The 22,778-nt window shown below is 59.8% G+C and overlaps 2 protein-coding genes across 3 annotated transcripts; both read right to left on the reverse strand.

Annotated features, from left to right (window-relative positions):
* IFI30 (IFI30, lysosomal thiol reductase) lies at nt 224–2,240 on the reverse strand. Its single transcript, XM_021378335.1, has 7 exons — nt 2,006–2,240; nt 1,211–1,390; nt 1,068–1,142; nt 895–990; nt 638–790; nt 483–551; nt 224–375 (listed from the first exon to the last, which is right to left on the reverse strand). Exons 1-7 carry the CDS (start codon nt 2,135–2,137, stop codon nt 310–312), a joined length of 771 nt encoding a protein of 256 aa, XP_021234010.1. The 5' UTR covers nt 2,138–2,240; the 3' UTR covers nt 224–309.
* On the reverse strand, nt 2,756–21,643 carry PIK3R2 (phosphoinositide-3-kinase regulatory subunit 2). 2 transcript variants are annotated; one of them, XM_021378333.1, is made up of 16 exons: nt 21,482–21,643; nt 15,836–16,558; nt 12,337–12,429; nt 11,755–11,817; nt 10,490–10,621; nt 10,088–10,289; nt 9,693–9,778; nt 9,273–9,378; nt 9,067–9,165; nt 8,714–8,894; nt 8,348–8,473; nt 7,943–8,085; nt 7,572–7,748; nt 7,241–7,312; nt 6,856–7,026; nt 2,756–6,546 (listed from the first exon to the last, which is right to left on the reverse strand). In XM_021378333.1, the coding sequence occupies exons 2-16, from the start codon at nt 16,185–16,187 to the stop codon at nt 6,354–6,356; spliced, it is 2,196 nt and encodes a 731-aa protein (XP_021234008.1). In that variant the 5' UTR covers nt 16,188–16,558; nt 21,482–21,643; the 3' UTR covers nt 2,756–6,353. The 2 variants fall into 2 exon arrangements, with proteins under 2 accessions (XP_021234008.1, XP_021234009.1); XM_021378334.1 differs by lacking the exon at nt 21,482–21,643 and adding an exon at nt 18,926–19,061.

Genomic DNA, 22,778 nt, shown 5'->3' on the forward strand with positions numbered 1-22,778 from the left:
TCCCGTGCCCTGGCGACGCCTCTACACCCCCCCCACCCCCAAGCCTCACCACCGCCACCTGCGGAAGGAGGGAGGACGTCACGTGATGCGTCACTTCCGCTTCCGGCGGCCGCCATGACAGCTACCGAGGTAGAAGCGGGTCGCGGAGCAGTGCCATGGCGCAGGGCTGCGCCGAGGCCCTCAGGAGTCCCCTCGCCGTCCCCACACAACACTCTGGAGGCTCTTTTTGTTTCCGCACACAACGATTCTCTTTATTCCTCGCTCGCAGCGCGGTGCTCCCTGCCGCCTGCATCCTCTGCTGACCAGACCTCAGCGCCTACAGACAGCCCTGGGCTTCGAGCCCGCCGTGTCCTTGCAAGCTTCGGGCTTGTCCCCCTGCCACACAGCGGCCGGTAGTGCCCGGCAGGGGAGCACAGCACATCCCAGTGCCCCCTGGCACCGCCGGCCCCTCCGTCCCATCCCCGTCCCCATCCCTGTCCCACCTGGTACAGCTGGCACACCAGCCTCAGCAGCGAGCTCTGGGCCTGCTCCTGCAGCTCATCCGTGTGCTTCTACAGGGAGATGTGGGGCTGCTCAACATGGGGATGATCCCCACGGACACCACCACCCCCCCCCAGAACCCTGAGCCCCCCCGTACCCCATTGATGACGACCCAGGGGACGTATTCATGCGGCGGGTCGAGAGCATCCGTCAGCTGGGCGTTGAGGTGCATCAGGTTGGCCCCCAGGTCCCCCTGCACGCAGGCGGTGATGCGGCCCGCGTCCAGATCCGGGGCGTACACCTGCAGGCACTGTGCAGCGGGATCACAGGATCACAGAGTGCCTGCAGGCTGGGAGGGACCTTAAAGATCACGGAGGGCAGCCGCGGGGCGGGGAGTGGGGCACAGTGTCATACAGCCTTCAGGTTCTTGGTGGCCGAGGTGCCCGACTCCATGCAGAAGATGACCGGGAAGTAGGTGGTGAAGTCCTGGGCCTCGTGCATCAGGCAGGCCTGCAGAGGTGGGGGGGATGTGGTGAGCGTCCCCCAAACTGTCCCATGAAGACGGGGACAGGGACAGCCCAGCTCACTTGCAGCATGTTGCCCAAACACTCCTCCGAGCCGTGCTGGCACTGGAACTGCCACTTCCCAGAGACCTTCTCCTCCTGTGGGGCAAAGCGGTGTGAGCGCGGCTGGCAGCGTGCTCTCAGCAGAGCGCTGCAGCAGCTCCTACCTGTGCGTTGCCATACGGCACCAAGGTGATGTTCAGGACCCCGGAGGGCAGCAGCAGCCAGGTGGTGAAGAGCTGCTGCACCAGGAAGCTCCGGCACGCCGGGCACAGGCTCTCGTAGTACAGGCTCAGCTGCACGGGAGCGGCTGTCGGGCGCGAGATGTTGGCACAGTGGCTCTCCGCCTGCGAGTGGAAGGGTTTGGGGAATGGGGGCTGTGCTGAGGTAAGGCTGCAGCCACCCGCGGTTGCATGGCATGGGGGAAAGTTGCTCGGACGGGGCAGGACGGGGCCTTGCGTGCGCTGGGAGGGAAGTGAGAACCGCAGGGGGCTTGCTGCAGTTGCAGGATTGTGCGTGTGGTGCTGGGGCTTTCCGCAGGAACTTCTGCACTCTATTCTGGGGAAAACCGCAGCCAGTGGGGCCTCCACCGCCCACCGCCGGGTGGGCTGCGGCCCCTCCAGTGCTGCCAGACCCGCCATTAGCAGTGCCACCACCCAGAGCAATTCACTGCAGAATGAGCTGCAAAGCTGTTTCATGCTGAAAAAGAAGTGACAACGGAGCCTGGGGATGGGATGGGGTTTGGCTGCAGCACAGCTCTCCCCAAGGGCTGGCAGGGAGTACCACGGGATGCAGGATCCCAGCATCCCTGCAGCGTGCCCAAGCAATGCTCAGAGCCAGCACATGCACCGGGTACCAGCACCGGGTACCAGCACCGTGCGCAGCCGCAGCCCCGCACACCCCAGCCCCAGCAGCGGCTCTGTCCCCACAGATGACACCAGCACCGGCCCCGCGGCTCTGACCTGGCAAGCAACGGTGATCTCCCGTGAGCTGCACCAGAGGTGGGTCGGGTAGTCACAGCTGGGCAGGGCCAGTCCCAGCCCCAGCCCCCTGGCCAGCAGGGCCAGCAGAGCCAGCGGCACGGCAGGGGCCATGGGGACGGCAAGGTGGCCGAGAGCAAAGGCGAGCCTGTCCCAGCTGGGGCTTTTAAAGCCCGGCAGCACCCGCCTCCACACACCCTTCCTGCCTGGCGCAACCGACCTCCTCATGTGACACCGACGCCGCTGACTCACGTGGGGCTGTGGATGCCGCCACACCATCCTTCATGCCCCATAGCACACGCCATGGGGCGGCAGAGGCTTTGGGGCACAGCTCTGCCATTTAGGTTTAGGGGTACAGCCACCCACCCCAGCCCCACCGGCGGTCACCGCTTCCTCGTGCATGGCCTGATTGCAACGGGTCACGGGCAGGAACACGGCCCTGAGCGGCACCAACAGCTCCAGGCAGCCAGGAGCAGCCCCAGCCCCACTCTGAGCCCCCCCCGAAACCCCCAGCCCTGCAGCCAGCGCCTGACCAGGCCCCCAGCCCCTTCTGGGAGCGGTGCTGGAAGCTGGTACTGCCCCATGGGTTGCGGCCAGGCGGTTCCAGATGTTTCTTGCCCCTTTGGGCTCAGCTGTCACTCTGGTCCCCTCCTGGCTCGGTTCCCCTGGGGACCCACTGCCCTCCCCAAAGAAAGCCCTGCGCTCATCTCCTTAACTCTGTTTTATTTGTGGTTTTTTTTTTTCCGTTTTTTTTTTTTTTTGAAGTACCGTACAAAAATTCTCTTACAGTAACAAATACTGGGTTTACATTAGTAAACATCAACAGAAAGAGCATAGAGAACTACTGCTGGTAACGAACAGCTGAAGTGGCGAGTTAGAGTATTTATTATTGCATATACCTAAGGACTAACATCTCGGTAGCGCTCACACAGCCGCCACGTCCTCTCTGAGCACAAAGCGGTCGGGGCACCTGTGCCACCCCCAGCCACCCCCCTGCGATGTGGGCACCATCAGGGGGAGACATCGGGGAGCTCAGAGCGTCCTGAGCTGGGAACAGAGCGACGTGACCCGACTCGAAGCGAGCAGGGCCCCCCTCTGCAGGGCCACGCTGCGCCCCGGGAGCGGAACGGCCGCGTTGCACCCATGGGATGTGGGCACGTGGGTGAGTGGGGTCATGCGGGTCACAAGCAGCAAAGCACAGCCCAGGGCCTCGAAACACGTCACTACCCGGACAGCACGAGCAAAAGCATCAAAGACAAATCACAACTAGCTTATTCCAGGGGAGCTGCGCTGCAGGAAGCTCAGGGTTTGGTCTTTCACCTGAAAGGGAAAGAAGGGAAAAGGAGCGTTTCTGAGAGCCAAGTCGAGCACGGTCAGGGGAATGGCAGCCCTGGGAAGGGCCTGGTCCTCCCCGCCACACGCAGTACTGCGAGCAGAGCCCATGGGGCCGGCCGCGCGTCCCCAGCCGCGGTGATGCGTGCCAGAGCTGGAAGACGCAGCGGGGCCATCGTGACTGCTGCTGAGCAGGGAGGGACAGCGCAAGGAGAATCAGAAATTCAGCTGGGAGGGTAAAAAACGCCGTCACGGGAAGCTGGAATTTCCCTGGGCAGCAAAGCCCAGGCCAAGCACAAAGCGAAGCGCTGGGAGCGGCTGCTCCGGCCACGGGGTCGTGCCGGTGGCGTTGGGGGGGGGGGGGACACAGCCCACCCCCATGGCACAGCAGCCCGGCACAAAGCTTTGGGGTGTCACGGCCCCCGTGAGGGCTCTGTGTCTGTTGTAAGGGGTGAAGAAGTTTGGCAGAAAATAAACCTCGTGGCGTTCCGGCTTGGTCTGCTATCAAAGGGGCTGGGGGCAGCCGGGCTTCGATCCTGAGCAATGCCCAACTCGGTGCTGAGGCCGCTCACGTCCGACCCACGAGCTCTGCCAGTGACGGACGCACCCACCGCGCTCTGACTGAACTGACACGGCCCAGCGCTCACTGAGACCATCACCAAACAAAGCTGCACTTTGTGCTGTTTACTGAAGCAACAGACTGCTGATCCATACGGATTGCCGGTGATAAATACACTGTCTGCAGAGCACACGTGAGAACCAAGAATACTGAGTAACTGAGCTGGCCGCAAACACGTTAACTCACGGAATAACTCTGCAGAGATTTCTAAGTTTTCCACAGAAACCCTCGGTGGAACCGAGTGTGCAAATCTCACCCAATGGGTGTCCCCATGGGGGGAGAGGCACTCAGCCCGTCGCCTGGTCCCAAAGGCAGCAGCATCCTGCTCCTGCTTCAGGTCGGGCCTGCAGTGGTATCTTCCCCAAAATTCCTCCTCTCTGAAGGCATTTTTTATGCTATTTTCTTCCTTTCAGATGGAGCGTGAGTGACTCTTGGTAAGTCACCTCATAATTATTTCACAGAGAGGACTCTGAGCACCGGGGCTGCCGGCTCTACTGCCCACCTGAGCTCTCGTGTCCCAGCCCAAACTGTTCCCTTAATTATCACCGATGGCTTTTGCCATGTGATCCCCCAGGTGACAGCACCAAGCACTGACAGAACAGGGGAGCTCCCAGCACACAGCCCAGGGCCCACGGAGGGCACACGGAGCAAGGAATGGGGTCTGTACAGCTGGGAGTAGGAGAGCTGCCACAAGCGACAGGAACGTGACATTTGTTCCAGCAATCCCAGATCCAAAAAGGATCCAGGGAGCGGCCCTGACCAATGTGAGCAGCAGAGCGGGTCATGGGAAGCAGGAGCACGAAACGCCATGGGCCTCACTGCAGATGGAGCACAGAGGATGGGACACGGGCAGGGCACAGACAAATGCACTGCACTGCGGCACCGAGCACGCAGCACCCGGCGCAGCCCATCACGACACAAAGCAGCAGCAGCAAAGCCCCCAGCATCCACCAGCCCGTCCCGAGGACATGGCCTTGGAAGGGAAAGAGCCTCTCAGGCAAATCAAGAGAACGATCGATGCTTTCTTCAGCCAAAGCAGACAGGATGACACAGTAAAGCAAAAGCCACCGCAGCCTCAACTCAGGGCCCAGGTCTGGCAGTGAAGGCTCCTCCAGGGCCCACCCTGCGCCTCCTCCGCTGCCCCCGAGCCCTCTGAACTCAGCCTTTTCCAAAGAGATGCCCGCAGTGGGCAGCTCCGCAACCACCGCAGCTCCCAGTCCCCATACAGTACTCACGAATATAAGTGCTTTGCATACATAGCTGGGTATCATGCATACACACGTCTACGTGCTGAGGCCCCAGGCCCAGCGGGAATGCCGCCCTCCTGCAGCAGAGCTCCTTCATTTTGCACGGGGCTCGTAGTGTGCGTTGCCCTCCCGCCCCGAGCTGCAGCAGCCCGCCCAGCCGCTGCCCACGCGCTCTCATATCGTAGTGGGAGTTCAGCAGGACTCGGGAAGCAGCCGATTACAAAAAGAACCATATTTACAGAGCTACAGTTAGCTTCAACGGGTTACGCTCGCGGAGATTCACCAAAGACAACCAGAAACAAAGAGCTGTGCGTCCCACGGATTCTGCCGGGAAAAACACGGGTACCAACACGGATTTCACAGCTTAGTTGGCACAACTAAGGTGAGAGATTCATCACAAACCGGATCCTCCCTCCCCAGACAGCAACACTACAGAGGCGGCTACGACACCAGGGAACAAGACAGCGAGATGGGCACAGGACGGAGCGGGGACCTCAGCCGAGACACCCTCCTCCCAGCACACCCGCTGCCCCCCGGAGGACACCGCTTTCTTTTTGAAATGAGTCTCTGCATGGAAGAGCAGCACCCCTCGTACCAGACACCGGCTCCCACCCCCGCCTGTGAAGTCACCGAGGGAAGTGAGAGTGGGGGATGCGCACGCTCAGCGGAGGCTCCTCCTCTGCCTCCTCCAGGATCCGGCCAGGAGCCCCTCGCTCAGAGTGCGCCAGGGCTGCTCAGCCGGGCAGGGACTGACACCACAGTGCAGAGGAATTGGGATCTAGATCTACGGTGATGCATAGCGGGGCAACCTGCCAGCAAGAAGGGGATCTGACCTGTTTGTCGGGGAAAGGGAGGGGGCTGTGCTCATCCACAGCAATTCAATCACAACTAGATCCCACCTCGTAAGGGCTGGAGGCCACTGTGAGTCAACATTCCAGCCTTTCTGTCCCATCAGCCAACACGGGTTTCAGCTACTGACCAAAAGGGACACCAGGAACGGTCACAGACATCTCAGATGCTCTGGAGGGGCAGGAGCACAGAGACTCAACTATACAGGGTGCAAGAGTCCAGAGCCAGAAAGCAGTGCTCTGGAGAGAAGCTGAAGGCAGCTGTTGTGTTGTGCACGGTCTGTTCATCTGGCTGGTGGCTGGGAAAGGACCGGGTGAGCCAGAGTGACATTCAGGGAGTCATTGTGCTGCACCAGGGACGTGTGCTTGTAGTGCAAGACCAGGTCCTTGAGGGAGGCGTACAGGTTGTAGGGCTCCGCGAACCCATAGCCAGTAGCTGTCTTGTAGATCACGCAGTGCTTGGTGTCACCGTCCACCCTGCCAGGGAGACAAGGGAGCGTGGATTAGCGGCACGCAAAGGATCCCTGCTAGAACAGCAACAACAGAGCACAAGCTGGCAGCACCAAAGCCGCCCAAAGATACATCTGGCCCTGGCACGAGGAGCCAAGTTAGATGGGAGACTTTGGGGAAGCCCAGCCTGCCAGCTGACGCCTCCACCAGCATCTGGCAAGAGAAGGGCAGAGCGGCAGGGGAGCGCAGCTGACGCCAGCTCCATCCCATTCCGCTGGCCTGTGCTTCCCCACGTGGCTGCAGCCAGCCCGATGCAGAGCACTGCGGGGTACTCACACCACGGAGCAGGCGTAGCACCCCTTCTGGCTGCTCTCGCGGATCAGGAAGGTGCCGTCCCGTTTGCCACACAGCATCTCCTCTGCCTGCAGGCGGTTGATCTTCCCCACGTACCACGTCCGCTCCTCGTGGTGGGGCAGTTCCTCCTCATCGTCCATCATGGAGTACTGACTGCAGTTGAGCACAGGCAGGGTCAGGGCCCTTCGGTTTGGACACGTGGCCCCCACGCCTCCCCTCCCACAGCCAGCTGCCATCACTCCTGGCAGGGAATGAATCCTCAGCTCCCAGCCAGGGAGATGGGACTCGCGCAAGGCCCCCAAACAAGCAGAACTGGCTGCACCAGCTGCGCTCCTACAGCCCCTAACACACGAGCAGGGACACTCACTCCTCAGTCTCATTCTTGATACCCAGCCACTCGTTGATTTTCTTCTGCCGGGCTCCCTTCTGCGTCAGCCACCTAGGGAAGGAGAGGCAGAGCTCAGCGCAGGCAGCGTGCCCAGGCCAGACAGCACTCGCCCAGCAGCCATCGCCAGAGGGCAGCAGCCTCCTCCTTTGAGGAGCCGCCATGCCCTGAGGCTGCAGGGCTCCTTGCTCCTGCACACAGCAGCCCTGCAAGCCGGTCTGACAAACCCCAAAGCCCTCAAGGAGCCAGCTGGACCGGCTGCAGGGGAGCAGGGCCCCTCTCCCAGCCCTCTGCGGGGGCAGGCACTACGTACACCAAATACTGGTCCCGCAGTTTGCGCAGCTGCATGAGGTCTGGCTTGAGGCTGTTCATGCGCTTGTCGATCTCCCGGTTTTCCGAGGCCTGTTTCTTCAGGTCCTGCTCCAGCTTCATCTTGCTGTCGTGGATCTCTGTGATGCGAGACTTGAGCTTCTCTGAGTTCATGAGGATCCTGGGAAAAGGGAGGGGTCGGCTGTGAGCCAAGGTGGGGGAGGCGAGGGAGGCAGCCTGCCAGCTCCAGCCCACAGCACGCTGCTGGAGACAAGGACTGTGCGTGCCTCGGCTCTGCCCCGGGCCCAGATGATCCTTCCAGCCCTAAGAGCCCTTCCCCATGCAGGGCAGGTCACTGCTGCCCCCAGTACTCACCGCTGCACCTCCTTCTCATTGCCCTCCCGCCGGAAGCGCTCGATGTACTCCTTGCTGCATTTCTCCTGTGTCTGACACTGCTCCTCAAAGATCTTGATCGTTTCATTAAAGGCTTCAATTGCTGTCCTCTTCATCTGCAGCTCCTGAGTTGAATAGAAGGGATAGCTGAGCGAGGGGGAAGATATGAGCAGGTTTCTGCCATCTGGAGCATCGTCCTCCCCCGTTCCCAAAGCAGCACTGTCCCTGGTGCAGTCAATACATTCCCACTTTGAAGTCCTCTGGGGAGTCCGCCCCAAATCCAGGAGTGGACAAATGGGGCAGTGGGTGCCCAACTTCTGCTCTCCTCTGTGCAGCATATGGCTGCCAGCAATCAGTGACGCTGGGGCAGCCCACAGGGCCACGTACCTGGGAAGTGCGCGTGTACTCCTCATACAGCAGATCATACTCCCAGCTCTTGTCCTGGTATTGCTGGTGATAGACTTTCAGCTGTTCCCCTACAGCTTCCACACTGTCCTCTTTTACCACTTGGTCCTGCCATACACAAAGCCTCAAGTCAGGACCCGCTCGCGCCCTACAGCAACCCCCCTGCAAGGCACTTGAAACCCCACCCGCCCTGCAGGGTGCCCAATACCCCACAAAGCAAGGTCCCAGCACACGGAAGAGATGCTGGACCACAGAGCCCATCTACCAAAGGGCCAGGGATGGATGAGCAGACAGATGCCCTGGTTCTGGCTGTGCTGGCCAGCCATACTCCTGCAGCACAGGCCTCACCTGCTGGTACTTGGAGATGGGGTAGAGCAGCCTGGTGTCCAGCTTGGCATTGTACTGGGCAAGCGACTCATGCCGGTAATGTGTGATGAGCTCCACCACTGAGCCAAAAGTCAGGGGCTCTGAGAAGCCATACTTCCCCTCCCGGTGAAAGATCTTGATCAGCTTGTTATTGCCTCCTTTCCTGTAGCAGGGAGGGGAGAGCAGAGGGTGCTTATCACCACTCCAGTGCCCTGCTCCAGAATGGACCTGCCCCTTGTGCCAGCCTGAAGTCCCAGCAGCCATAAGTACAGGGACACTTGCTGACAGCTTCATCCCAGGGCAGCGGAGGCTCCCAGAGGGTCCCAGCACCCTACCTGAGTGTGAGCGTGTACTCCCCCTGGATCTTGCTGGAGGCATCGCGCACCAGGAAGGTGCCATCTGGTGTGTCCCTCAGCTTCTCGTTCACTTCCTCCCTGAGAGGGACAGAGCCAACTGTCACGGCCTGTGAGGTGCAGCCAGAGCTGCCCTGGATAACCCGACAGACTGGGCACCCAGAATGAGCTGCCAGCCACCTCCTTACCGGGAAATGTCACCCCAGTACCACTCGGCGTCCTGCAAGGGCACACTGTTCCCGTTGGCCAGGCTGGCTGCACTGGGCTTTGGTTTAGGTGGCTTTGGAGGCAATGCTATAAGAGAAGTAGGGTTGAAGCACGGTTAAAGCAGGACTGGCCCAAGTCCCAGCTCCCCACCCTCACCAGAGGCAATCCCTTGGAGCTCCAAGTCCCCTCCACACTGAGGTGACTGTCCTGGGAAGCCCCGCTGGGCCACCACACTGCCAGCAGCAACAGATTAGAGCCTCGAGCAGGCATCCAAGCACAGCTGGGCTGCAGAAATGCCCTCAGCAATCTGCTCAGGGATGCAGGGATTCCACGCCCACAGAGCACAAATGCCAATGCCTCCGATCCCAAAGAGGGGGCATGTCAGCTTCTGGGGATGGTACCTGGAGGCAACTGTTCTGGCTCCAACTCCTTTGTCTGCAGAAGCATCTCCAGAAAAAGCACAGAGAAGTCAGGACTCAGCTCTGGGCTGCAGAGAGAGAGGAACCAATCAACAACTGTAGGGAAAAGCCTGGCACTGCTCCTTGCCCCCTGCGCAATGGGTCAGCAGGGTCAGCTGTTCATCCCGGCACAGCCCAGCTGCTGCAGTGCAGAATAACAGAAGCGAGGGCTCTGCTCTGGCTTTGGGCCCCACCTCTGTATGCTGCCAGCAGTTTAATCCCACGTGCAGCAGGGCCGGGGGTGCGGGCAGACACGCTGTTACAGCCTGGACTCCTTGTGCTGGCAGGCACAGCGGCCGGCATTGGGTACACGGCTGGGACCCAAGAGCTGCACGTACCTGGCGCCAGGCAGCCGGAGGAGAAGGGGGCCGAAGATCTCTCCCAGGGCCTGAGGGTGGAGGCTGTTGCTCTCGGCCTGCTGCGATACCTTCCCCAGATGCCGGAGCAGGAACTGTAGGGTGAGTGTGTTCTGGAGTGGGATTGCAGGCGATTCCAAGGCCAGCAGCAGCTGTTTCCTGCAGTTCTCTGGCTGGGGAATCTCTGGGGAGAGAAGCAAGGCACGATGGAATGGCTGAGACAGCCGGCACCGCTTTCCACGCTCGGGCTGTCACGGCGTGGGAGCACCGTCAGCAGCAGAGGCCACATGACAAACCCCAGAGGGACAAGACCTATTTTATTACCCCAAACACATCCGTTCCACCCACTCACCCATTCCCAAGTGTGGCCGGGGAAGCCCTTACCCTGCAGGATGCGAAGGATGTCTCCATGCACAGACACTGGCACCACGGGGGAGGGCAGGTCCTGCAGGTAGCCTCGCAGCGCTTCGCCCAGGGAGTGCACGTCAAAGGGCTCCAGGTCACCCAGGCTCCAATCTGCCAGGACAGAGATTTCCCATGGGAGGTGGGTGCAGAGCTGGGCACCCCCCCCAGAGGGTTGTGTCCCACTACAGCATGAGTGCAGTGAGCGATGGGGGCTTGTGCCTGATCAGCATAGTGAACCCAAGCACCTAGAAACAGCTACAAAATCCTTGGCTGCTGCCAGCAATCATGGGACACAGCAGGTAGGCACTCTGAGAGAGCTCTGGCAGCTCTTGGGCAGTCAAGCAGATCACAAGATAGAACCTGCCTGGAAGTGTCCACCTCCCTGAAGTAAGTTGGCACAGGCTCTCCCCGTGAGGAGGGGGAGTTAGTAGATTTGGGTGCCCACACCTTTTGCTGAGCCTCACCAAAGGAATCCTGGGCACCTGCGTCTCGGGTGGGTTTTATTCCCTGCTGCTGTCAGAGACAAGCATGAAGAGGGAATCAGGCAATCATTCACACACCAAACCCAACAGGGAAAACGTCTCCCTCAAAGCATGCTGCCCCAGGAACACCAGGCACAGGCTGCTGGGACAGCACATGAAGCCTCTTCAGAAAGCAGCATAGCCAGAGCCAACAGCACTGCTTAGCTCGGGCCCATGAAGAATGTCTGCAAAAGGGGACAAGCTAGCAGGGTGCTGGAAGAGGCCCAGGCCCAGCTGAGGCAGACAGCTCCCAGGGCTCCCTGGCACAGACCATCAGCCGCAGGCACAGCGGAGCCACTGCTCCAGCCACCAAACTGAGCTCTGTGATCCTCTCCTGCTTATTAGTGGTGTGACAGAGCCAGAGAAACCTCCACAAGCCTGTCGTCAGAGCACCCCGAGAGCAGGGCACCCTGAAGAGATGGCTGGAGCCCAGCACAGGGATTCACGTGGAGGCCTCCAGGTCTCTCAGTTGGTGCTGCATCCCTTTGCCCCAACCCCTGCCCATGGATGGCAGCAGGAATCCTCCCCATCCCGACCCCAGCATGTGAGAGGGGGACGTGTCAGCACGGGCAGGCCCAGCCCCGCAGGCAGCATGCCGGCAGTCAGGAACCGCCAGGGACAGGCGAGCCCGGCCTGGATTGCATTACTGCTGGTGCTGTCACATCCACTAATCTCCTCCATCTGAGCCGATTCGCCTCCTCACCATGAAGAGCTGGTTCTTACCGGTTCTTAAAGCTTGCCTCAGTTCGGAGCCAGATGTCCTGTATAACATCTCGCTGTCTAACCCTGCAGAAGCGAGGACGCTGCTGTTAGCTACAAGCTGTGCAAGTCCCAGCACACACACACCGTTCTGGAGCCAGCCCGGTAGGACAATGGCTGCAGCACAACTCAAGGCAGCCAGCTCACACAACACTCCTGCAGATGCTGCTACAGCCCCCCTCGGTCTTTGGGACACCCCACTGGAGATCCAGGCCCTGGTTCAATGCCCCCACGGCAGGGAACTGGGTGCACCCTGCAGAGCCTGCCCAGCACACGGGGCACTTCAGCACTTCACTGCATTCCAAGCGCTGCGGCACAAGCTCTGTGCTGTTTGGAGCAGGACAGCACAGCAGGGTCAAGCCTGACCCTGGGGACCGGTACCTGAACCCAGAGAAGATCGGGAGGCCCCCCACCACAGCCAGCTGTGTTTTGCATATCCCAGAGTTCAGTCCAACACTAGCAGCTTTTATAAACAGCTGCCTTTGTCCCACCCTCACTGGGGGTCTAAGGGGTGTCAGCCCCTTGGCACTCAATGTCCCCCGTTACCTTTCTTCTCAATGGCTTCCACCAGCTTCACCAGCAGCGGCGGCGCAACCTCCGGAGGGCTGAACTGCTCCTGCAGGTCAGGGAGAGGAGACCCTGGGGAGAGAGGGAAGAGATCAGACCCCGCTCAGCAGACAGTCTGCAGCAGAGTTGGGGCCAGAGCACAAACAGTAACACTGCTCCCAATAGCAGCAACCCCAGGCAGAGAAAGCCTGGCCCCTGACCCCTGCTGCCAGGCCACAGCCACACAAAAGACTGCAGGGAGCCCATGAGCTGGTCCCTAAACCAGCCCAGAATCCGTGGGACCCAGCCTCACTCAGAGCCCCAGAAAGCACAGTGGGGTTTGCACACACAGAGGGATCCCTACTGCTTTCTGATGACGCTACACAACAGTGTTTACCTCCCTGAGTGCCCAGGACACATGGGCAGACACCGCTGGGGTTACCTGGGCTCTGGAACTCAGGCCTGGTTCAGCCTCTGCCCGGGACAGGACGCAGCACGGGGCTGGTGGAGGAACGTGGCCGGGGAGCTCGCTCGCAGCGGTGAGCTGTGATTAATCCAGCGATTCATGCAGAGTGCAGTGTCAGCAAATTCCTGTCCTTGATTGCTCGTTTAACATGGAAACCAGCCCTCTGCTTCCCCCTCCCCGCTAGCCCACAACCTCTGTGCAAGCTGCTGCAGGGTGCGGGCAGCCCACGGCACGGCACCGGGTGCCCTGTGGCAGGGGAGCTGCGGGCAACCCCTGTGGTTCAGGCAGCCCGCACAGACCGGTCAGGGCGGCACGGCCGGCTGCTCCGCACCACGCTTCCCAGGAGCCTGGCGAGCCCTCACTGCCCTACCTGCATGCTCCCAGGCCCCCCCACGTTTACCCCAGGCATGGCCCTGCATCAAACGGCGTTAGATGCCATCTCTGGATCTGCAACAGGGTCACAGCGGTGTGGGAAGGGCTGCGACACGCTGTGGTACAGGGCAGCTGCCTCGAGGTGCCTTTCAGCAAGCTGGAGATGGAAGCTGCAGCACGATCGCAGGGCCATGCAGCAGTGGTGCCAAAGCACAACCTATGTGCTCCATCACGATGGCTTCAGGGCCAGCATGGCAGGGCCCCAGGCATGCTTCCCCATGCCGAGCGTGATGCACGCCAGGGCAGGAGGGTGCACACGCAGCTGCCAGCAGGAGGAAGAGCAGAGTCAGGCTCAGCCCTGCTCCCTGCTGAGCGCCGGCCAGGCAGGAGGCTCCCCCAGGAAAGTCCCCAGCACAGGGACATTAGTGGTCCATAAGGATGCCTAGCACGCTCCACTTCATGGAGCCAGAGGCAAGAGGCAGCACTGCATTGCGAAACATGGCTCTGCTGTCACAGATCTGACCCGAGCTTGCCAGGCACCCAGTGTGGTCCCACCACAAGCTGCAAGTTCAGTTAGTACCCGGTGAACCTCCTGCCCCCACTGCCCCAGTGAGGGACAAAACACCTCAAGGCTGTGCTTCGAGACAGTGACCATGGAGGAGGGAGCAGCTCAGCAAGGGCCTAAGCTGCTGCTGGATGATCCCTTGGTAGAGCAAAGCTGCTTCAAGAGCTGCCCATGCCCTTGGCTGGGCAGAGGATGGGGCTTTGCACCACGCTCCCCAGGGTGAGACCAGGTCCCCACTGCACCTGGTCAAGGAACATAGGGCTGGCAGCTCCAGGCCTGACCCTTGGGAAGGGCTGAAGGGAAGGTAAACGCTGTGCTCCCCACGTGGCCCAGTTGGGAATGTGCTGTTTCAGCAGGCAGCAGCCTGTGCTGGGATCCAGCAGCCGTGCCACAGCCAGCAGCAGCTCCCGAGCCCGCTGGGCCTCTGGGCTGGGCCAAAGTGAACAAGGGCACTCACAGCACGGCTGGGCAGCTGCGGAAATATTTCCAAGCCACATTTTCCGCTCACACTCTCTGCAGAAGGCAAACACCAGAAGCTCATAAATTCAGCCTCGGAAAGCACCGGAGCTCGCTGCCCTGCAGGGCTGTCTCTGCCGGGGCCCCTTCCTCCTGGGCTGTGGTACAGCCATGCTCTGCACGACACGGGGATAAGGGATCGCCAAGTCAGGGCAGACCCAGGAAGCAGGGCAGAAATGCAGCCAGCTCTGAGCTGAGAGGGCAGCCAAGAGACATCTCTGCACCTCCCAAGCAGGCCCCATCCCAGCAGAACAGGCAGGCCACAAAGAAATAACATAGCCTTGGCTTAAAAACGATTTCTCTGTTGCAAAAAATGCGCCTCTCCCCAGCAACACAACATGCTGTGTGCAAAATGACCTCGGGCATTTGAACTGCTGTCCCACAGATCGCGTGCCCGGGGCTGGGGTGGCTGTGGGGTGCACCCACGGGGCCGGGGACAAAGCTGGCACCCGGTGCACTGGGTTCCCTGTCCTCACACTGCCCATCCTGGGGCAGGAAGAAGACCAGCTGGCTTTTGGTTTCTTTTCCAACCATGCCTTTTCCACGGGTCAGGAACGTTGGCACGTATCCTCTTCCACATCACACAGCTCTCCACCCCCAGCCCTGCATGGGGCAGAGGCTTTGACCACCCAGACACAGCTCTGCCAAGCCAAGCTCTGGGAGTATGAGAGAGGCCACGAAGGCACAAGTACAGCCCTTGAGGGTGTGTGGGGCTGAGTGCAGGCAAGGCCGACACATGCACCAGGAAGCACGCCCCGGGCTCCGGTGAGGAACCAATGCTTGGAAGGGGGGGGGTGACGCAAGCTGGTAGCTCCTGCTGCTGGTCCCAGCACCTGGACCAGCCACGTTCACACCCTGCAGAGACCATGGGATCCCCAGGGCCGTGACAATGTGTGTGGGAGCAGCACACCCAGCCTCACCACCCTGCTGTCACACAGGGGCTCCTTTCTGCTCCTTAGGACCTGAGAGGTTTTGTACAGCATCTGACAGGACAGCCGTAGCTCCCAGCTCTGCAGGCAGCACTGAGGCTGGCAGCTCATCCACTGAAGCCGTGCCAAGCCCAGCTCCTGCCCCAGGTGTGTGCTGCCTGTGCCCTGCCCAGTCCTGGCTCTGCCATCCATGGATAGGGACCGGTGCCAGGCAGATGAGAATTAGCTCCAGTTCTTGGAAGTACTCTTTTAGGCCCAGATTTTTGTCCTCTTGCCCAGAGACAAGTAACTGCATCTCAGTGGGGCTGAGCAGCTCTTGGCACGGAGCAATGTGCCGGGTGCTCCAGAGGCAGAGATGGGAGAGGTCAGGACTTGCTCTGTGAAGGGGGCAGTGGGGCAAAACTCTCAGCAGAGCAGGGAGAGGGATCACAGGGATCCAGCTGGTCACAAGCCAGGGAAGGACCTCTGAGAGGTTAGAGAGGAATGAGGCTTGCTCCGAGAAGCATCGCTACGTATGAACATAGTCCAATACACCCAAGGAACACAGCACTTATCTTTTGACCAGAACTGAGCGTGAGCCAACAAATCCTGGACAACTCGACACCTGGCAGGGATCTGCTGAGCAGCAGAGGGGCCTGCAGCGATGCTTACCTTGCTCAAGGGCCTCCTGCAGTCGGCAGCCACTGGCTCCCGGTGTTGCGGGCAGGGGTCTCTGCACTCGGGGCCGGTGCGAAGGGACAGAGATCTTCACGGGCCCCACGTACTCCACGTACGTGCCAGGGAAGTCGCCCTTCTGCTTGGTCCGCTCGTTGACACCCAGGATCCACCCGATCTGGTTGGGGTTCTGCTCGTCCCCATCTTTGAAGCCCAAGGCTTGCAGGGCTCCCTTGCTCACCACCAGGATGTCCCCAGGCACCAGATCAATGTCCTCCTCGCGCTCTTTGCGGTAAGGGTAGAGCGCACGGTACTGGAACCCGTCAGTGCTGCTCATTCTCTCTGCCATGAGGAGACGGCTCCGAACAGTGAGGCAGCGTCTTTCGGGTGGGAGAGGAGAGACCTCAGGGGCAGCTCTCCCCCATCAGCAGTCTGAATGTCTCTGCACGAACCGGCACCTCAGGAGCCTGGTCCCAGTGCCCTGGCGTGCTTAGGTGCAGCCCCTTTTCCTCAGCTTGAAGCCGCGATTCAGCCAAATTATGGAGCAAAGGGAGAAGGAGACAAACATAATCCAGCACTCGTGAGCGGGCATGCAGCAAAGAAAAAGGAGGGCAGGGTTCAGTTCACCAAAAAAGAAGGTTTCCTGGAGTCCGCAGGGCAAAAGCACAGAGCGTTTCCAGCCAGGAGCCGCGTGGCATGCTGCTTCGCCCGTCCCAGAGCCTGCAATGAAAAAGAAGGCTCGTCACCGCACCGCCAGGCACCCCGCGCCCTCCCAGGATGCCAGCATTCAAAGCAGGGGATCATCCAAGCGAGGCAGGGCTCGCTTCTCTCCTAACGAGGCTCACTGCAAGCCCTGGATCCAAGTGCGCTCTGCCAGGACATGCTAAGAGCAATTTACACTCAGAAAAGCAAGAGAGGAGCCAGCGGCTGCTCGCAGGAATGCTCTGCAGAGCAGACACCTCCTCTCCGCCACAGTCAGGCACCGGCTCTGCATCTTAAAGAGGCTCACTTCTGTTTCTTCAGCTTGCTCTCTTCACAGCACTTATGCAAACAAGAAGACAACAAGTGGGACAAAACGGCCTTTATGCAGGAACTTTTCCATACAGAAAAGGGTGACCCTGCAACCAGCAGCTGGAGGCCCTGAATAGGAGCAAAACAAACAGATTTAACCTGGTCTTGTTAAATTCATTAAGTTTCACGGTTCACCTTTACATCTCCCCATGCAATTCCCCACAAAGTCATTTTCTGAAGGTAGCTGCCCACAAACGCAGGTTAACCGAGCTTTCAGATGAAGGCTTTCAAGAAGCTTCGCCATTCCCACAGAGCAGCACTTCAAAGCTTTGCTCTAAGCAAAGTGAATTTCTGAACTTTTATTTAAAAGCACCAGCAGCATCAAGCGTAGACAACACGGGCACAGTTTCTTCAGAGATGGAAGCGAGAGGGGTTAAAAGTAAAAGTATCTTTAGAAGCCTTCAAATCTGCTTAGAGCTGCTGACCGCCTTTAAGCTATTCAAACAGAGAGAAATTGAAGAACAGGCTGCCTGCCCAGCCCAGAAAGCCACCCAAAAGAACAAACCTGGGTTGTAACACATTGTTTAAGGGCTGCGTGAGCCGGGGCATTCCCACCAGCCAGCACGTCCTCTTTTCCCATCCCTCCCTGCCATTTTCCCCTCCCTTGGGCTGAGTTGTGGTGCTGAGGATCAGCCCTACAAGGCACAGGGCGGCCATGGCCTGCGGGGGCAGCTGGGAACCGATGTCCCCAGTGGTGCTGTAGGCCTGCTGGAAGGCTGCAGGTCCTGTTAACGGCCTGAGCTATTTTGGCCCAGAAACCCACATCTCATCTGAAAACAATCAGAGCTCAGAGCTCCTCGAGGCGGGAGCGCAGCCTTCTGCTCCCACTGGGTGAGCCCAGCACCCTTCCCAGCAGGATGAGCACTCCGCCAAGCAAAGCCGAAGCAGCTCCGACCTCATGCTGGGCTCAGCGAGAGGCATTAACATCCGTGATCTGCAGCAACTTGAAACAACCCTCCCGGGCCTGCTACATGCAGCTACAAGCCCCCTTTCCTACCACATCTGTGTGCTAGCGGAAGGTTGAAGAGATGGCACGAGCCCCCCCAAAGCTGGCTGCACCCCGAGCTCTGCAGCCCTGCTGCTCCCAGCACCGCCCTGTGAGGCTCGCTCATTCCCTTGACAAAGAAAGGCACAAAGAGGCTGCAGAGCACAAAACCTGTGCAGGAGCCAGAGCCTGTGCTAGCTGCCTGACTCTGGGCAGGCATCCCAGCCGGGCTGCCTCCTCCATGAATGAGCAGAGAACCCTCGGGGAGGCCGGACGCTCGCAGGGAGGCTCCAGCTGGTGCAGAACAGGACTGAGCCTGATCCAGGTCGCTGGAGAGCTTCTCGACAGCTCTAAGGGCAACACAAGGCTGCACAGCTCCCCAGAAGGCCCTCGGGATGTGGGGCGCTTGCAGGCAAAGCAGCACAACCCCAGCACGGTAGCCACAGAACGCTCACAGCAGAGCACATGTTTCCTGAATCCAAGCAGTCCCAGCCAGGAAAATATTACTTCATAACCCAGAGCATTAAGAGAGATTTATGGCCACGCTGGGACGCCTGCCCTTCACCCCTCTGAACTCTGCCTGCTGGGTCTGATGGAGAGGAGCCACCAGCCCACAGGGGACAGAGCCTGAACGCAGCAGCTGCCCAGCATCCAAGCTCAGATCCCAGCACAAAGGCCAGGTGCTTCCAACCAGCCCGTGCAGCCACTGAGGCCGGGAGGACAAAAACGCTCAGCCCCGGCAAACTCGTTCAGTAGCTTTTAAAAGCAGAGCTGCACAGTGGGGTGGGAAGAGGCTCCGGAGCTCTGAGTCTCCGAAGGAGCAGGTCCCGCAGCTTCTGGCTCCATCCAGCCCGGCGCCTGCTCTTGCACAAGGCGAGGAGCTCAGCTGCTGCAGCACCTCACTCACCGCTGACAGACCCCGGTGGGAAAGCAGAGACCTGGCTCCACGCTGCCCCGCTCCCCACGCCCTGACAGGGCGCTTGGCACGCAGAAAATTATGGAACTGGAGCCAGGCTGGCCTCACACCTCACCTGCCTTCCCCGCACTCAGTCCATGCCGGCAGTGAGCGCCCAGGGGACGTCGGTGCCCGTCCTCCAGGAGCCACCAGCGGGCGGCTGAACCACGCGGCACCACCACCCAGGAAACCTCTGCAGAGAGCAGGAGACCGGATCGGTGTGTGTCTGGGAACAGAGGGAGGGAACGCACAGCTTCCAGAGCCCTTAAATAGCTACGTGGAGGGAAGGAGAATCTGGGAAGAGGCAGGCGGTGCCGGGAGCGCGGGACACGCACGAGCCTGCCCGCTGCTAGCACACCTCCGAAGCGGGGCCCTGCGTGCGCCAGGGCGAGCCAGCAGCTTGCCAGCACATTTCGGCTGGGCCTGCATCCAGGTCCGCTCCGCTCACGAGGAAGGAGCCTCGTGTGTCTGTGCTGGCGAGCACTTGTCAGGCTCCTCTGAAAATCCCATGCATTAGACATCTAAATACCTTGGTAAATCTATCTCAGTGCCCAGAAACAATCCCACGATTCATTAGCTGCTGTCAATACTTGCTTTGTTTAATACACCAGTTTGAAACAAAAAACACATTACAAGCCTTTCTGTGCGTGCCCAGCACATAAATAAAAGCATCTTAGCTTTTATGAAATGCGGTTCCTGCGCTTTTTAACCAGGTTCCAAATGCTGTTCAAAGTGCAGCTTGACTTGAAGTGAGACGAAGCATCACTTTCCCTGCAGTGAGGCAGAAGTATGCATAGAAATATTTTAGAAGAATGTTTATGACGGCTTACACAGCTCAAATGTTTCCATCAGCTCCTCAGCGAGGGGGAAAAAAGACCCCCCCCAAAAAAGACGAAAAAACCCCAAACAGATCGAGTTCTGAACTGCATGAAAACCCACATGCTAGCAGGCCACAAACCATGAGAACAAACCTTTCTTCTGCTAAGAGCAGCATGGCATGGGGCAGCCAAGCCCATTTTCAGCTTTTGTCTCACCAAGAAACGCTTCTGATGCAGCTGCCAACACAGCAGCAGTGTCCTGCTCACACAGCAGAGCAGAACTCCATGCCCTGCACCGCGTCCCTTTGCTCCAGGCTCCCTTGACACCAGTCTCCAAGAACACGCCATTTCCATTTTAGGAGCACGGGGAAGAGCTTAGGGTTGGGATTTTTTTTTCCAGAAGCAAACCCTGCGGTGGCCACATTTCGGTTATTTCCCTAAAAAAGTCACCGTTCTAAAGAAGCAGAGCGCGTGCAAGAATTACATCCGTTTTGCTGACCCATCTGCTTAAAATCACGTTCCCTGCGGTATTTGGAATTCACAGGACAGTTTGTTAGAAGCTCCACACACGGCACAGCAATGGCACCAAGTAACCTACAAGGTGAGATGGAACCGCATCAGCAGGCCAGCGTTACAAGGATACTGCTAGAGAGATGCACGACCTTCCAGCCTGAGAAACGCACCCTCCCTTCCTCTGTTTGCTTTTTATCTTCCATTACTCGGTCGCTTCAGCGCCAAGCTGCGGCTCCAGATACTCTCAGAGGAATTAAGAGAGCCCCTGATATTATAAATACTCTTTTTTATTGTAAACACAGCAGCACTCGGACCGAAGCGCCGGCGCTCCGCCACCGCTCCAATCTGGCTCCATTCCCCGCTGCATTCCAGGGAGCTGCGGTTTCTCTCCCAATCAACCCAGAACTTTTGTCCAGTGAGAACCAACCGTGGGCAGAACGGATTTTTCCACGTTCTTAAAAGAGGTGCCAAGAGGTTCAAAAGAAAAAAAGAAAAAAAAGAAAAAAAAAAAAAAGGAGGGTTTGGGGGCAGCGATCACCACTGGGAGACCTAAAGCATCGCGGAGTCGTCACTGTGCCACGAACCGCAGGGCACGAAGCACGATTCACACACGTCAGAAAACAGTCACCAAAGAAACCCAACCATCGCTCGGGCTTTCCCACATAAAGGACGAGGCAGGGACCGGAGCAGAGGCCTCGGGGATGCACCACTAGGGCAGGGCGGGGGACGGGCCAGGAACGCGATGGTTTAGGCTGTATTTACTCAGCTGCCTCCATTCTCTGCTCTCACAGAGAAAGTCTCAGGCACAGCTCCCAGCGGCCCCGAGAGCCGCGCGTTGACGGGAGGAGGGCAGGGCGGCCGCTCCGCGCTGCGCTGCGGGCACTCACAGAGGCCGGGCCCCGTTACGCTCCGTGTCACGGCCCGGGCCGCCTCCCCGCAGGCGCCGAGGGCCGGCACGTGGAGCAGCGCGGGGCCCGGAGCTCCGGGAACGGCCCGGCCCCACGGCGGCAGCAGCCGGGCCCCGGGGCGGCGTGTCAGCAGCGCGGGGCCTGCGGGCCGCGGGGACGGCCGCAAACCTGGGGCACGGAGCTGCGGCGGAGGCCGGGACAGCGCCGGGAGGGGACGGGGTCAGCGCCGGGGCGAGCACAGGGCCTGCGCCCGACAGCTGCCGCCCCCCGCCCGCACCACCGGCCCGGGGCTGCCTGCGCCGAGCAGACCGCGCTCGCTGACCCTCGGTCCCAGTCCCACTCGCATTCCCACTCCCATTCCTATCCCTATTCCCGCTCCCGTTCCCGGCCCACCTCTCCGCCGGCTCCATCCGCCGCCGCTCGCCTCCAGCCCGTTCCTTCTTTCCGGCCCGGCGGCAGCCTGGGAAAAGGCCCGAGCGCCGCCGGAACGGCCCGAACCCACCCCGGAAAGACCCGACAGCAGCCGGAGAAGAACGAACCTCCCCGAAAGCTCGTTGGCCACGCCCCTTCCTCCGCTCCGCCGGCTGCGATCGGGATCCCGCCCCCGCGGCCGAATCGTTCCGGAAAGAGCCGACCGCTGACCGGCGCCAACCGCCGCGCGGCGGTGTAGGGCAGCGCGGCCATGCGGGAGAGAGCGCTGTGGCGCCCCCTGACGGCGGGAGGGGGGAACCGGGTATGGGACGCGGGGCGTGGAGCGTTGCGTGGGCCCTGGGCGCTGTATGGGCGCTGGGCGCTGTATGGGCCCTGGGCGCTGTATGGGCGCTGGGCGCTATGTTGGACCCTGCACGGGCCCACCGCGAGGAGCCCAGCCCCTCCAGCCCTCACCCAGCCCCAGGCACTTTGCAGAAGGCCGTAGGCCGCAGCACGTCCCAAGGAACAATTTAATACCGCGTGAAACTCTGCAACGGTAACAACAAGGCCGGTGCTCAGCCCTTCCCCGTTCAACTTTCACCACATTTTCCATTAAAAAACCCTTTGCCTCACAAACGCTGAGAATCCAGGCAGGAACGGGCCCACCAAATCCAGTCAGGAGCGAGCCCAGATGCTGCAGTCCATGACGAGCCGAGGAGCTGGGCTGTGGCTGCAGGCCCCGGGCATGCAGCAGCGGTCATGGCACGGAGCTGGGGCTGGGCCGGGCCCTGCTCTGCTGGAGGGAAGCAGGGAGGAGGGAGAAGTGTGGAAGTGGCCGTAGAAGCAGCACAGAGCGGAGCGGGGTTTGGTGGTTAATGGAAGAATTGGAATGTTGGTCTGGGTTTTTTGGGGTTTGGGTTTTTTTTTTTTTTTTTTTTTGGAAAATTGACGTATTGGATTTACACAAAATGCACCTGTGCATGCCCAAAGATACATCACAGCAGGATGAAAAGTAAACCTAAAAATCCCATTATTTGTATCAAATTGCTGAACCCCCAGCAGTGGTGGGGCCAGGCGAGCTTTCCCTCCCCAGCCCCACTCAGGAAAGCCAATGGAGTGGGCTCACTGGTTTGGGTCTTTCTCAAAAGGAATCGTAATAAAAAATTTAAACCTCTCCTTCCACCACATGTTAATAAAACAAATCGTTTGGCCCCTGCCACGCTGTCCACCGGGACGTTGGGGTTTGGAGGATTTTCCTACAGAGCAGGGAGGCACCGGT

This window comes from Numida meleagris, chromosome 27 (genome assembly GCF_002078875.1).
Source record: "Numida meleagris isolate 19003 breed g44 Domestic line chromosome 27, NumMel1.0, whole genome shotgun sequence".
Taxonomy (NCBI): domain Eukaryota; kingdom Metazoa; phylum Chordata; class Aves; order Galliformes; family Numididae; genus Numida; species Numida meleagris.